The 16,631-nt window shown below is 44.4% G+C and overlaps 1 protein-coding gene across 1 annotated transcript in view; it reads right to left on the bottom strand.

The window, feature by feature from the left end:
• CREB3L2 (cAMP responsive element binding protein 3 like 2) overlaps nt 1–6,966 on the bottom strand; it is a 38,636-nt gene extending 31,670 nt beyond the window's left edge. Inside the window, exon 1 of the mRNA XM_077266757.1 lies at nt 6,586–6,966. Coding sequence (XP_077122872.1) covers nt 6,586–6,681 — 96 coding nt within the window. The 5' untranslated portion in view covers nt 6,682–6,966. The remainder of the gene's footprint in view (nt 1–6,585) is intronic.
• Between the last annotated feature and the right edge of the window lie 9,665 nt (nt 6,967–16,631).

Below are 16,631 nucleotides of genomic sequence, written 5' to 3'. Positions count from 1 at the left end.
TAGTTAAAGTTTTCAGAAATTATACTACATACCCTCCCCTTCTACCCCGTGCAAATTCGGTTTGATGCAGTCAGTATTTAGCTCCGCCATGACAGGGCTTTCTATTCTAAGGGAAAGTCTATTTGTCTCACAGGGAGATCACATTATTTCTGTACGTAGAGTAATATTTGTAGGATTAGATCATAGATCTGATAGGCGTAATGAGCAAATAGCGATCTTTAGACTCCGGTACAACAAGACAGACAAGAAAAACACTGAGCAAAATCCAACTGCTGGTTCAAAACAAGATCATATATATAGTAAAAAAATAAAATAAAAAAATAAAATACATTTTCTAAAATGTAACCTGAATCAGAGAAAAAGAGCAATGTACAGAAATTCTGCAACTCAATTCAATGACTCTTTGTAATCTGAATTGCCCTTTTACTGTAGCCCGGCCCCAAATATGAGGGAGCCGGCAGCCGCAGAACACTGGCCGTGCTGTACGGGGGGACAACAAGGTCTTTGATGGTAAGTGGAAACCATCTAAGCAGATCTGTTTAGGGGCTGTTGGCTATTTTTACATGCATCGCTTTATGTCTTTTGGTCCTATGGAGAATGCTCAAGTCCCTGACATGGTCTCCTACACAGCTGATGGGTGACAGCCACTGATGGCAGCCATGACGGTGCATATAGAAATCAATGGCAAGTCTGAGCAGGTAAAAGAATGTGTATCCCTTTAATGTAACACAGGGGACTTTACATTGCCATGCTGCCGTCTCACTGGGCTATTACTGGACTGCAAACTCTACTTCATAAAATAAACCCTTTAAGAGCCGTCATCCAACTTTACACTGATTCTAAGGTAGATTTTTCTATAAATTATATATACAGGGGCCCACCGGGGGATTTCCCTGTACCCCTATCGGCCAGTCCGAGCGTATAATATCACTAGATGACCAGAAAGATGTCTTCACTTCTGTGGTCGGAATCTTGGACACTTCTTTTGCATCTTAGGCCCCACAATGTCAGGGTGTCGTAACGAAATCATGATATTCCGTGAAGTTTAGTCTCTAGGCCTCAATTGATGTCAGAATGCCGGAAACAAAAGTGAAGACTGCTCCGGTCCCGATTGCCTGGTGGGCAGGACTAGATACCATTCCAAGTCAGCCCAAATCTTTTTACTCAGCCTTAGTGACGTAAATGGAGGCCTCGTCACTAGGCCTCATGCAATGTCACAACGTACGTTTCGTCACAACATCCTGATGTCGCGAGGCCTAGTAAGCACAAGAAGCGCCCAAGATTGCCGAGACGAAAATGATCTGTTCCGGCTAAAAAAAAAAAAAGAAAAAAAAAAAAGGAGGAGGTAGAACCAATATGGTTACTATCAAAATGCTCATCGAAAACAAGCAACAGCTGACTTTTTTCCGGGGGTATGGAGAAAGCTGTCGACATTTTTACGCATTCCGAAGGAAATTTAAGGCGAAGGAAAGAAATGCAAAAAAAAAAAAACAGAAAGGAAGGTTCCCACAATGGAAGGAGAAGGGGGGAAGAAAATGTCCAGCCCAACCCATGAGTCAGATGGAAGGATTCTCTGGCAGAGCGAGGTCACGTTTTCCCATGAACGGAATAAATGTCGGATGAAGGAAACGCGAGCGCTTTTTAATTTGGAATCTTCTCAAAGGGATGAGGCTGATGACAAGCTAGTGCTCCCTGTTATCAGCTATTTAAGGCCCAAAATGATCTTTAATTTATGGAACGTATCTACAGATGCTACGAGGAGTGCCAATTTGTATTACTTTCCACCATTGTACTAGGAAAGATCGTTAACGATCAAATTGTCTGCCGCACCCCCTCCCCGAGACTGTTTACATGGCTTTCTAAGAGTCCTGAAAGGCAGAGACCTGACTCATCACCACCATATCCGCGACGTGATAAAACAAGTACAGGCCAGACCAATAGTCAGCAAGTAAATACTCGTCAGGGCCATAAATACTTATTTTTTTGGCCTGAGGAAAAGTGACCATCATAACAGAAATCCTTCATAACTGCACACTGCTGCGGAAATGCCTCGGAGAAGCTGGATAAGCCGAGTCTGCCGGCCGTCTGCAGCTGGAAAGTCACTTGAGGTAAAAGAAGGGGGAGAGGAATGTGCCGCCATATAGAAAACCAAGCACATGTTAGGCCCGGAGAAGAAGGAACAACAACAGTCGTCCATAGCAACCAATCAGATAGCTCGTCTCCTTTTCAAACCAGCAGTTGAAAGATGTAAGCTGGAAGCTGATTGGTTGCTATGGGCGCCTGATGAAATCTACCCTGGAGCAGCATTTACACACGAGGCCTAGGGGCACACAGTTACGGGAGTCGCAGTAGTTACGTCTCTATGAAAAAGGGGAGACGAAAAAATATTCCCACCTCTATGTAGTTCTTTTCTCTTCTGGGCGCCACCACAGAACACATCTGGTGTTTGCATGTAGGGGGCCTGGTCTGAGTTCTGTATACGTTTAGGGGGTCTGGTCTGGCGTTCTGTATTCAGTCAGGTGACCTGGTTTGAAGTCTCTATTAAGTTTCAGGGGGTCTGGGCTGGGGTCTGCGTTAGTCTAAAGAGTCTGGCTGGAAGTCTGTAATCATTTAAATAGTCTTTGTTACTTTCAGGGGGTCTGGGCTGGGGTCTGCGTTAGTCTAAAGGGTCTGGCTGGAAGCCTGTATTCATTCAGGTGGTCTTTATTACTTTTAGGGGGCTTGGTTTGGGGTCTGCATTAGTCTAAAGGGTCTGGCTGGAAGTCTGTATTCATTCAGGTGGTCTTTATTACTTTTAGGGGGCTTGGTTTGGGGTCTGCATTAGTCTAAAGGGTCTGGATGGAAGTCTATATTCGTTCAGGTGGCCTTTCTGACTTTCAGGGGGTCTATTCTAGGATCTGAGGTAGGTATAGTGGACTGCATTCATTCAGGGGGTCAGTATTTAATTAGTGAGCCTGGTTTGGGGTCTGAATTATTTTTATTTTTTTGGATGGGGTGCATAGGGTCTGTTCTAGTGAGTCTATTCTCTTATGGAGGGTCTGGTCTATGGACGGTAATTATTGGGTCCCATTTGACGTCTGTATACGATTAGGTGGTCTGCACTTATTGAGCCCAGTTTGGAGGGCTTCACTTATCTTTTTTTTTTTTTGGAGGGGAGGGGGTTGGTGAAGAGGGGCCTGGCCTGGGATCTGTATTCATTCCGTGGGTCTCATCTCTTTATTTAGGGGCCTGGTGTGGGGATTTTATTAGTTTAGGGGTCTGGTCTGGGGTCTTCATTAGTTCAAGTATTTGGTCTATGGACAGTATTGGTATTGGAGATCAGATCTGATCACACTTGGCGGCCTTACTGGTTGTCACCCAGCTTTTCCAGGATCAGAAAACTTTAAAATTACTGAATATAAGAGAATGACCGAAACTCTTGAACCTAATGGGGGGCACATCTCCTCATCTCACTATAACAATACATTCAGTAGAGGAACAGTGGCCGGGTGTGAAGGGGCCCTTTGTCCGCTATTCGCCCCCTTCCCCCCACACTCTGATTCAGCCGATATATATATTTAGCCGTATTATTACAGGGATCTTGTTCCGCCTGGCACCAGCGCTGCAGACACTGTTATACGTACACTGCTCTTTGTGGTGTAAGTAACCCGCAATTAAAAAGTATCTTCGGGTTTAAAAAAAAAAAAAAAAAAAAGGAAAAAAGTGAAAAAATATAAAATATTTAAAGTGAAAAAAAAAATCTAAAATAAAGTGAAGCAAAAAAAGTTAAAAATATAAAATATTTAAAGTGAAAAATGAAATATTTATTTGGAAAAAAAAAGTTAAAAATATAAAATATTCAAAGAGAAACCGCTGTTATTTGACCCACTTGTGCAGGCGGTCATTTTTCGACAAAAAAAAAAAAAAATCATTACTTTATGCATATTACAGAAAGGTGCCCAATACCCTGGGGGTAAAACTGCAAATCCAGGTGTTGGGGTCCCTTTAACCAACATGTGGCTGCCGGTGCTGCCTGCAGCATCTGGTCCAGTGATTTATTTAGTCAACTGCAAGCGGAAGCCGTCCTGGATCACATTTCAAAGGGTCGGCCCCATCCATGACTGTGCCCCCATATAGTCAGCCAGACTGCGGATAGGGGGGGTGCGGGGACGTTCATCCTAAAATGTAACCACCATTGTTTGGGATAAGCAGCGCCAAATATGCAGGCAGCCACTTATCCCATTTTTTATATATGGATTCTATGTCCAAAACTATAGAGGAACTACAATTCCCAGCATACCCCGACAGCCGCTGGGAGTTGTAGTTTCATCCTAGCTAATAGTTACATATAACGGTACCCAGCGCCTTATGAGAACTCATGTGATTACAGGTCCTAGAAGAGAAGTACAATGGGGTGGTTCCTGCGGCCCTGGCGGGGGGGCCGGGGGGCTCCTGGTACCACAATGATCCTTTCCAGACATTCTGTAATGCGGCCAAGAATTCCGCAGGGTGAATTGACTCGAGTCTAGGAGGTGAGCAGCGGGCGAGCCGCGGCCTGCAGGGCTAAAAAAAGGAGCAAATATAGACATGTATCTGGTAATCCGGAAAACCTGATACTCCGGCATGGGGGGGGCAATTAGCTGGTACTCACCTTTCCTACATAGAAAGAAAAGGTTTTTTTTTAATTGTTCTGTCATATTCAAAATGAAAAAAAAAAATTGAGCCACTTTGCAAGTAATTTTAATTGAAACGGTTTTGTGTATACAGCTCCAATGCAGACCAATGCGTTTCCACGGCAACAGACTACAGTGTGTAGTCAGACCAACATAGTCGTACTCTTTTCTAACCCCCTCTTACTTTTTTTGCTAATCTTTCAGTAGCAGGGGGAGAGATGAAATAAGACGTCACCACCAAGCCCTTGTGTGCCTCCCTTTAAGACACATAAATCTGCAGAGGAGCTGCATACACAAAATAATCAGCGCTGTCTGTCCGGCTGCTGACAACAAGTCGCATGTTCTCGCGTTTCCATATGTAAATAACACAGGGGGACGTGTTTGCGGAGGGATTTGCTGGTAAGGTCATTGTTTCATCTAGGACCTTGTTTAGCAGACAGTTCTCCCCACTCAATAAATGTGTGAAATAGGAATGTCTCCTGCCCCTCCAGGTCCAACTCGGCATCCTCATCATGTAAATAAACTGATCACATAGTATCCTGATTCTGAAACCCCCAACAACCAGTTCTATTCTCTGGGGGATCTGGTTATAAAGCGTTTGATTTCCCTGCAGCTCCCCCACAGGAGGAATGAAGTACTGCATAATTCTCATTGAAATCAATGGGCTGTCTGCTAACGCATGGACGTGCCAGGTCCTCCAGATGGAGAGCTAGTCTTTGTAGCGACTCTCTACTCCAGTTAATAGATGGGGGGACCCCCTCTGTTAAAGGGGTTGTCCCGGAATAGGAAAGATGTCTACTTTCTTCCATAAAGAGCGCCACACTTGTCTACAGGTTATTTCACATAAATGAGGCTCAGCTGCAATACCACACACAACCTGTAGACAAGTCTGGCGCCATTTTTTGGAAGAAAGTCGCCATTCTTTTTATCTAAGACAACCCCTTTAATTACAAATATTCTGATTGGATTCACAACTTTTTCTGGTTTTCCATCAATAAAGCGTACTCATTAGATAAAAAGGTGAAAAGTTCTGCAACTTTCGTGCCAAGATCTCTGCTTTCAGTCAGTGTACGGAAAAAACTTCTGAAGCGGAAAAACAGTACAGATCCGAGAGAAGGAATCTACACGGATTTTACTCGCAGATTTGAGAACGGATTTTACATGCAGATTTGAGAATGGATTTTACACGCAGATTTGAACACGGATTTTACGCGCAGATTTGAGCACGGATTTTACATGCAGATTTGAACACGGATTTTACCCCTTCTAATATAAAGAGGTGAATTTCGATGCAATTCTTATGCAGGAAGAACAATGCCAGGACTGAATAGATCAAGTGCTAGCCCTGTAAACTGTCATGGTTGCTAGGTAACCTGCTGGCATCAACTTTTAGGACCCACTTCCTCTTACATTAGTTCACAAATGCTGGAAATTTATATACAACCCTTGAGCCCGACTTGTACTGAGTCCGAAATGGACTTTATTACACATCTGTAGAGCTCCCCTTTAATTTCTTAAAGTGACAGCTACATCAATTACAACCAAAGCTTCTATATAGCCTCCAGCTCATGTGCTCACGAGCGGCTGTAACTTCTTAGGAACGAGTATAAAAGGGACGGCTACAAAATGGAAAATGGATCAGCAAAGGAGGAGGTAATTTAATAGATTTTTTAAATAAAATTATTTTGTATAGTAAAAAATTTTGAAAAATTTCCAAAAGTTTTCCGGTCTCACGTGTGTCACATCGCCCATATGTTGGCCCCTAGCCAGGTGTGGAGCGTTATCACATCTGTATTCAACGCATCTTCCCCTTTAATTATTGGGATGGTAAAAAATAGGGAAAATAGAGACCCCCAAAAATGGGTTCCATAATTAAAGGCGACACCTCAGGGGCGAGAATAAAATACCGTTTCGCCCCATTGAGCGCTCTTACCGTATTGTAGAGCGAGTCGCTCTCGGCCCCCTCGGACAGCTCGCTCAGCTTACGGTCCCACTGTATGACGGGGTCACCGCTCTCCAGGATCTCCATGGTCTGAGCACACGAAGAGTTAATTGCAACTGGATCCTGATAATTCTGAGAGATCAGCTGATCACAGCAGTTTAAAGGGACAGGATGGGGGTAAGAAGTCAGGACTTTTTGGTAGTGGAGCAGTCTCCTGCAGGTGAAGGCAGTGGCAGTGTTGCTATGGAGACTGATGTGATGACAGTGGCTTCAGTCCAGTGTGAGGGTCTGTAAGGTCCAGTGGGAGGTCAGGGTAATAATAGTCAGTGCACAGAACAGAGAACCTCCCTCCGCAAAGTCCAGGCTCAGACTGACAGCTTTGCTCACCCCACGCCCGCCCTCCTGAATACACACCACACCCCGTCTCAATCCCATCCAATCACCGTCCTCTATTCTCCCAGCGTCTTTAGTATCAGCCAATCAGCGAGCGTTCCATGCCCCGATGCTAGATCCAGCTGCAGTTCACTGGAATGTGGGCGGGGTTGTGTCTGTTTGATAACTCCGCCAGCCAATCGCAAGGCGCGGAGAGAGTGTCAGCGACGTGACTGATGCTCCTAAAGACCAATGAGCGGGAGAGAGAAGATGGCGCGACCAATGAGATAAGGACAAGAATATCTGTGCAGCCACACACTGTGCAGGCCCCGCCCCCGTGTGTACTTTGAGCAGTTTATTCTGCTGCAGCTTCTTGTAATGTGTTTATTATAGGAGAGAGCGGTCCTGTTATCAGCTGCATGTTAACCCCTTAAGGGAATTTTTCCAATTTTTTTTTATTTTTCCCTCACCCTATCACGGCTCGATTAGAATCACACCGATCATTTTACCATATAATGTACTGAAAAAAAAAAAAAGGGAAAAAAATTCCAAGTTGGATAAAATGGCGAAAAAATACTGTAATTCCACCATTGTTGTTCAGGTTTTGTTTTTACGATTGTTCCTTTTTTTTTTTTGCATGTGGACCTGACGATTTTAATATAATTATTATTATTATTATTATTATTATTATGTAAATATTATCTTTTAATTGCTCTTTATTGCATTTTTTAGGGAAGTGCCCCCCAAAATTTATATGTACGGTAATATATATATATATATATATATATATATATATATATATATATATATATATAAATAAAATACAATTAAATTTACAATTAAATATATAAAATACAATTAAATATATATATATAAATATATATAAAGCAATAAATAAAAATAAAGTACAATTAAATATATATATAAATTATATATATATATATGCATATACATATATTTAATTATATTTTTGCATAAATATATTGTATTATAATTTTCCTTGAAGGAGGGTGATATATATATATATATATATATATATATATATATGTATATATATATATATATATATATATACAATATCTATCTTATTTTATTCATTTTTTTAATAATATATTTTACACATATTTTTGTAATAGTTAATTATTTAATAAGTAAAAATAAAAAAATATATATTTATAGAATGCGTATGGTGAAATGTCATACAAAAGCCAATAGCGAAGTGTAAGTCGTACTACACATAAAGTGGGCTTTCACTGACATTTTGTGGATTTTTCAGGTCTTATGGTGTAATTTTCTGCTGTTGTTCATTCAGAATTGAAAAAAAAATGCATTTCCAAAAATGTAGTGGATGGAAGGCCATATTACAGTTTAGTAGGGCTTAAGCCGGGTTTAGACACCCATATTTCATAGTCTGTATATGGACTGCAAAGCCCAGACTGACCGGACCTTCATACATGATTATGAGGCCATCAGTCCTGACGTTGCGGTCTGTTCATAGACCATGAGCCTGGTCTTAACCTTAGTCCTACCCACGGACATATTCCGGTCAGTTCCCGAGACCCATTTTCCTGTTGCCCAGCTTCTGTTACTGGAACCACCAACCACGTGTTGCCCGCCACTCCCACTTTGTTTCCCTGCCGCCCTTTTTCTTGCTCCCACCTGTCTTGGAGAGCCCTCTTTATGAACGTTTCCCTCTTTATGGCCCTTCCTAGCTTGTCGCAGTCGCACTGCCTCAGCCGCAATGACTGTCAGTAAAGCGTCAGCCATTTTTCACTCCTACTGGACCCATTTTCCTGTTGCCCAGCTTCTCTTATCGGAACCACCAACCACGTGTTGCCCGCCACTCCCACTTTGTTTCCCTGCCGCCCTTTTTCTTGCTCCCACCTGTCTTGGAGAGCCCTCTTTATGAACGTTTCCCTCTTTATGGCCCTTCCTAGCTTATCACAGTCGTACTGCCTCAGCCGCCATGACTGTCAGTAAAGCGTCGGCCATTTTTCACTCCTCCTAGACCCATTTTCCTCACATGAAGTCTCATCACTGTGATGAGAAAATTAATATGTCCGTATTAGGGTTATTTCACCTCTAAGTGACTCAGATATTTGGATCGGACGCATCCTCAGATCTTTAGTCAGTCTAGAGACCGGCGGCCATATTGGTTGTCAGATGGCAGATACCGTACATCTACGAAATTGCTGATGTAGAACTTCTAAGATCTTGTAGAAGATCAGGGAGGAGGTGACATTTTACATTTTCTAATTCAGGTGTGAAGCCAGTAACCAGGTCACGATTAGCATCTCTTCATTTACATCCATATTAAAAGGCGGCCATCTTGTGGCTTATTGATTAGTAACCTGATGAGATTCCTTCTGCCTTTTTTAGGATAGCGGTACACCTTAGATAATTCATGGATGAATGATCATTTGGCCAACAGCTAATAAAATCTTGACCTCCTCTGAAAAAATGTCCCCACAGATCTGCACTCTCAGTTTAGCTGAGTGTACATGTGTTCTTAAAGGGGAAAGAAGACCTCCAGTGACATATACTAGTCCTTGAGAAAATAGGATCAGGCATGTTGAAATCGAACTCCCTGATCCTTCTTTGCCCTGACATCTGGGGCTGTTGGGATCGATCATCCAGCCTTCCCGAAATCAAATGGTCAATATAATAAGTTTTGTCCTGTATGGTCCCCTAATAGAAGAGACCCCACTTATATAATAGACAGGCAGGTTGTTTAAAGGGGTATTCCATAATCGCTAACTCTTCTGGAATGTCTAGAAAGCTCCAAAAACAGCTCTACAGCTCATATTAAAAACTAGGTGTCTCCATGGTAACAGACTACAAACAAGCCCTGTGTAGTCTGGCCCTATAGTCATGCGTTCATTTCCCTGAGCCTCTTCCTCTTACAATGTTTGTAGGTTATAAAGATGAGAAGAGAGTAGAATATGACTGCGTGAGGAATCCACAAGCAGTGTTTTTTGTCTGTAGCCTGTTGCCATGGAAACACATAGATTATTCATAGAAACTGCATACACAAAACGGTAGGAGGTTTTCAATCAAAGTCTATTCTATTCTACATGGTTGCGAAAGTATACATGCCCTATAAATCATTAAAGTCAATTAGCCGGGACTTTAAGGTGTGTTGACTCTCTCTGGGAGAATTCATCAAGGCGTGAACAGCCCAAAATTACATAAACACACTCTGTAAAAGCGAGTGATAGTGAAATGAGAGGCTCTATAGGAATGTAAATGTCTCTGCCCCGTGCGAGCTGAGGGTTTGAACAGCTGGGCCTGGGATATCATGACCTTAAAGGCAATGAGGCGCCATCCGGCAGCACCCCGAGAACCTGTGTCCCCGCTCAGATGAGAAGGTGGGGTCTATGTGTGGATACACCACAACACCGCACACTTATTTCTCAGGAATTTATCCTGGAAATTATGGAGGAAGATGGAAATCGGGTTAATTCAGGTGACACTAGAAGCCTGTTTACAGGGGCTTTCCATAGACATCTGTGGGGTCTGCCAACAAGGAACACTCAGGAAAGGTCTGAGACAGTGAACCATGAGTGTCATTATCCTGTACCCCGAGTGTCATTATCCTGTACCCCGAGTGTCACTGTCCCGTACCCCGAGTGTCAGTGTCATTATCCTGTACCCCCAGTGTCAGTGTCATTATCCTGTACCCCCAGTGTCAGTGTCATTATCCTGTACCCCCAGTGTCAGTGTCATTATCCTGTACCCCGGGTGTCAGTGTCATTATCCTGTACCCCCAGTGTCAGTGTCATTATCCTGTACCCCCAGTGTCAGCGTCATTATCCTGTACCCCCAGTGTCAGTGTCATTATCCTGTACCCCCAGTGTCAGTGTCATTATCCTGTACCCCCAGTGTCAGTGTCATTATCCTGTACCCCCAGTGTCAGTGTCATTATCCTGTACCCCGGGTGTCAGTGTCATTATCTTGTACCCCCAGTGTCAGTGTCATTATCCTGTACCCCCAGTGTCAGTGTCATTATCCTGTACCCCCAGTGTCAGTGTCATTATCCTGTACCCCGAGTGTCAGTGTCATTATCCTGTACCCCGAGTGTCAGTGTCATTATCCTGTACCCCGAGTGTCAGTGTCATTATCCTGTACCCCGAGTGTCATTATCCTGTACCCCGATGGTCATTATCCTGTACCCCGAGTGTCACTATCCTGTACCCCCAGTGTCAGTGTCATTATCCTGTACCCCGATGGTCATTATCCTGTACCCCGAGTGTCAGTGTCATTATCCTGTACCCCCAGTGTCAGTGTCATTATCCTGTACCCCCAGTGTCAGTGTCATTATCCTGTACCCCCAGTGTCAGTGTCATTATCCTGTACCCCCAGTGTCAGTGTCATTATCCTGTACCCCCAGTGTCAGTGTCATTATCCTGTACCCCCAGTGTCAGTGTCATTATCCTGTACCCTGAGTGTCAGTGTCATTATCCTGTACCCCGAGTGTCAGTGTCATTATCCTGTACCCCGAGTGTCAGTGTCATTATCCTGTACCCCGAGTGTCATTATCCTGTACCCCGATGGTCATTATCCTGTACCCCGAGTGTCACTATCCTGTACCCCCAGTGTCAGTGTCATTATCCTGTACCCCGATGGTCATTATCCTGTACCCCGAGTGTCAGTGTCATTATCCTGTACCCCCAGTGTCAGTGTCATTATCCTGTACCCCCAGTGTCAGTGTCATTATCCTGTACCCCCAGTGTCAGTGTCATTATCCTGTACCCCCAGTGTCAGTGTCATCCTGTACCCCCAGTGTGTCATTATCCTGTACCCCAGTGTCAGTGTCATTACCCTGTACCCCCAGTGTCAGTGTCATTATCCTGTACCCCGAGTGTCAGTGTTATTATCCTGTACCCCGAGTGTCAGTGTCATTATCCTGTACCCCGAGTGTCAGTGTCATTACCCTGTACCCCCAGTGTCAGTGTCATTATCCTGTACCCCCAGTGTCAGTGTCATTATCCTGTACCCCGAGTGTCAGTGTCATTATCCTGTACCCCGAGTGTCAGTGTCAGTATCCTGTACCCCAAGTGTCGGTGTCATTATCCTGTAACCCGGGTGTCAGTGTCATTATCCTGTACCCCAGTGTCAGTGTCATTATCCTGTACCCCGAGTGTCAGTGTCATTATCCTGTACCCCCAGTGTCAGTGTCATTATCCTGTACCCCAAGTGTCGGTGTCATTATCCTGTACCCCCGAGTGTCAGTGTCATTATCCTGTACCCCCGAGTGTCAGCGTCATTATCCTGTACCCCAAGTGTCGGTGTCATTATCCTGTACCCCGAGTGTCAGTGTCATTATCCTGTACCCCCAGTGTCGGTGTCATTATCCTGTACCCCGAGTGTCAGTGTCATTATCCTGTACCCCCAGTGTCGGTGTCATTATCCTGTACCCCAAGTGTCAGTGTCATTATCCTGTACCCCGAGTGTCAGTGTCATTATCCTGTACCCCCAGTGTCAGTGTCATTATCCTGTACCCCGAGTGTCAGTGTCATTATCCTGTACCCCCAGTGTCAGCGTCATTATCCTGTACCCCGAGTGTCAGTGTCATTATCCTGTACCCCCAGTGTCAGTGTCATTATCCTGTACCCCGAGTGTCAGTGTCATTATCCTGTACCCCCAGTGTCAGTGTCATTATCCTGTACCCCAGTGTCAGTGTCATTATCCTGTACCCCGAGTGTCAGTGTCATTATCCTGTACCCCCAGTGTCATTATCCTGTACCCCCAGTGTCAGTGTCATTATCCTGTACCCCGAGTGTCAGTGTCATTATCCTGTACCCCAGTGTCAGTGTCATTATCCTGTACCCCGAGTGTCAGTGTCATTATCCTGTACCCCCAGTGTCATTATCCTGTACCCCGAGTGTCAGCGTCATTATCCTGTACCCCCAGTGTCATTATCCTGTACCCCCAGTGTCATTATCCTGTACCCCGAGTGTCAGTGTCATTATCCTGTACCCCAGTGTCAGTGTCATTATCCTGTACCCCCAGTGTCAGTGTCATTATCCTGTACCCCGAGTGTCAGTGTCATTATCCTGTACCCCCAGTGTCAGTGTCATTATCCTGTACCCCCAGTGTCAGTGTCATTATCCTGTACCCCCAATGTCAGTGTCATTATCCTGTACTCCGAGTGTCAGCGTCATTATCCTGTACCCCCAGTGTCAGCGTCATTATCCTGTACCCCGAGTGTCACTGTCATTATCCTGTACCCCGAGTGTCAGTGTCATTATCCTGTACCCCGAGTGTCAGTGTCATTATCCTGCACCCCGATGGTCATTATCCTGTACCCCAAGTGACAGCGTAATTATCCTGTACCCCTGGTGTCAGTATTAGACTATGTGCATACAATGCGGATTACAATGTAAACCTATGGGAAACCGAAAACGCAGTGCCCATGCTGCGGAAAAAACTGCGCGGAAACGCAGCGGTTTACATTCCTCAGCATGTCAATTCGGTTTTACACCTGCTCCATAATAGAAAACCGCAGGTGTAAAACCGCAGTGGAATCCGTACAAAAACCGCGGTAAATCCGCGGGAAAAACGCTGTGTCTTTGCCCTGCAGATTTATCAAATCCGCTGCGGAAAAATCCGCAGTGGACCATTCTACGTGTGCACATACTAGGCTAATCTTGCTACATGTTACCTACAAGAAATAGAGGGGTCCGACCCCTCCAGTATTTGGGTGACTCTGGATTATCTCCTCCATGATCAGTTTATCACCAGCTTCGCACACAAGCCAACGGCTGATTTACATTTGACATTGTCTGATAAAGCAAAGATGTTATCTGTGGAGAGAATAGAAATGAGGTTCCACATATCACACAGAGCGGCGGCCCCGGCTTGTGGGCTATTCCCTGAATATTGACTTTTGGGGTGAGGGTGCTTCAATCTCTGATGAATTTCCTTATTCAGTTTTCCCATACAGCTGATAAGCGGTGCCGCAAGTGATCGGAGGCCGCTTATCTCCGTCTACAGATAATGGGGCAGATCATTCTCATCTTGTTGCCTTATTTTTTTACGATTTAGGCCATGTGCACACGTTCAGGATTGTTAGCGTTTTTTTCGCGTTTTTTCGCTATAAAAACGTGATAAAAACGCGAAAAAAAACGCTTACATAAGCCTCCTATTATTTACAGGGTATTCCGCATTTTTGGTGCAAATGTTGCGATTTTTTCCGCGAAAAAATCGCATAGCGGAAAAAAAAGCAACATGTTCATTAAAAATGCGGAATTGCAGGGATTCCGCACACCTAGGAGTCCATTGATCTGCTTACTTCCCGCACGGGGCTGTGCACACCATGCGGGAAGTAAGCAGATTATGTGCGGTTGGTACCCAGGGTGGAGGAGAGGAGACTCTCCTCCACGCACTGGGCACCATATAAGTGGTCAAAAAATAAGAAATAAAATAATAAACAGTCCTATACTCACCCTCGATGTCTTCCCGCCTCCTCGCACGCTGCCGTTCGGTTTCTGTACCTGGTGTGCGCTGAAGGACCTCGCCGAATGACGTCACTGTCCTGTGATTGGTCGTGAGCGGTCATGTGACCGCTCACGTGACCGTGACGTCACGGGAGGTCCTGTGCGCACAGACCAGCTATACGGAACGGACGCCGGTGAGATGTCTGGGTGAGTATAAGCATTTTTTTATTTTTTTTATTATTTTTAAACATTCTATCTTTTACTATAGATGCTGCATAGGCAGCATCTATAGTAAAAAGTTGGTCACACTTGTCAAACGCTATGTTTGACAAGTGTGACCAACCTGTCAGTTAGTTTTCCAAGCGATGCTACAGATCGCAGGGAAAACTTTAGCATTCTGCAAGCTAATTACGCTTGCAGAATGCTAAAAAAACGCGAAAAAAACGGAAAAAAAAACGCAAAAAAAAAAATGCGGATTTCTTGCAGAAAATTTCCGGTTTTCTTCAGGAATTTTCTGCAAGAAATCCGCAACGTGTGCACATACCCTAAACGTTAAGATCTCTGCTTGCTGTCAGTGAATGTGTTTACATCTTGGAAGGGGTTAAGATTAAGAACTGCCATTTAAAGGAGGCTCGGCAAAATATAATATACCCCTTAAATAAAATCTAAAATCACTGTCTGTCTCCCTCTCCTTTGATTTTATGAAGTTTCATAGAAAAAACAAAATGACAATCGAAGATGACAGCCAATATGCCGGCACTTCCTGTTGTCCTTTTTTCAAAATGGCCGCCACAACAAAGCAGAAAAATGCCAATATATTTGTATGTAAAAGAGACAGAATGGCTAAACTTCGGCCGCTTCCCTAATTCCCGATTTACCTGGCAATGGCTAATTTTTTTTTGTATGCATGAAAAATCCCCTTTAAGAAAATTTTCAGGGACGCTTTTCCCTCACAATATTTGCATTATTTTGATTTGTTCATTATTCGCGGCCACAAAGCATAGACGGGTAAATGTATTAATGCCGTCGTCATGACAGGGCCTCCTTGTCAGCGGCCTGGCTGGTATTATTTCATGGATGTGGTGGGATCACAGCCCCCCGGTGTAGGCCGGGCTCTGGGTATAAATAGACTCCTGTGCCGCGAAGCCTTCGTACATAATTGTGAATACCTCTGACAACTATGGCCCTCTGTACAGCCGCCCTCCCCGCCGCTCTTCCTGTTAACACCCCACCTCAGACCTTCTTCAGGTGGAGGAGACCTCAGTGACCCCCGATCCTTGAGTACACAAGACGCGGAAACACTGACCTCCTATTCTGCTCCCCGCACAGCCGGGGCCTAGTACAATGGCTCCTGTGTTGTTCCTTACCTGCTGTCTGACATTCCCCCTCCTATGTACCAGTAACAAGAAATCCTCTCATCTTCATTATTTTATAGAATATATCTTAAAGGGACACGCACCTTAAAGGGATTCTCCATCTAAGATTGCTTTTTCCAAAAAATCTGATTAATTCATAGGGCGGGATGATACAACAAGGTTGCTGCTCTTCGTCTTTAAGAAAAATGGCCGATTCACTTTGCGACTGACTGGTTGCTATGGACAAACTGTCTTAGCTACCGTGGCCTTATATTTAGCGATGTCAGGTTTTGACTCATTCACACTGATAAACTCTATAAAGCGCAGAAAAGACATTATGGCGGAAATGTAACAGAACGGCACCAAGAAAAGTGAAGCCATTACCCATAGCAACCAATCATATAGCAGTGCGTGACAGCCATGGGGGCAACCATAATACCAACCACGTGCTTTACTGGGAGGGCGGTCCACACCGGCCTATAGGTGATAAGTCTATGATCAAAGGGGTCTGACCAAAAAGATCTCCACCAATGTCAAAAACAGTAGTGCACATGCTGACACCTCTCCATTTGTGTCTATGGGAGCAGTAATGCGCATGTGTGACACTTCTATAGATGCACGTCTTTCATCCCCTCCATAAGCTTCTATGGGGCAACAATGCACATGCATGACACCTCTTCGTTTATCTCTATGGGGCGGTAATGTACATGTGTGACACCTCTCCGTTTACCTCTGTGGGGCGGTTATGCGCTTTTGTGACACCTCTACATTTACCTCTATAGGGTGGTAATGACCTTTTTGTAACACCTCTCCATTTACCTCTATGGGGCAGTAATGCGCATCTGTGACACATCTCTGTTTACCTCTATGG

This window comes from Ranitomeya variabilis, chromosome 5, assembly GCF_051348905.1.
Source record: "Ranitomeya variabilis isolate aRanVar5 chromosome 5, aRanVar5.hap1, whole genome shotgun sequence".
Lineage (NCBI taxonomy): Eukaryota > Metazoa > Chordata > Amphibia > Anura > Dendrobatidae > Ranitomeya > Ranitomeya variabilis.
The sequence above is the reverse complement of the archived record's forward strand: the minus strand, read 5'-3'. Positions and strand labels throughout refer to the sequence as shown.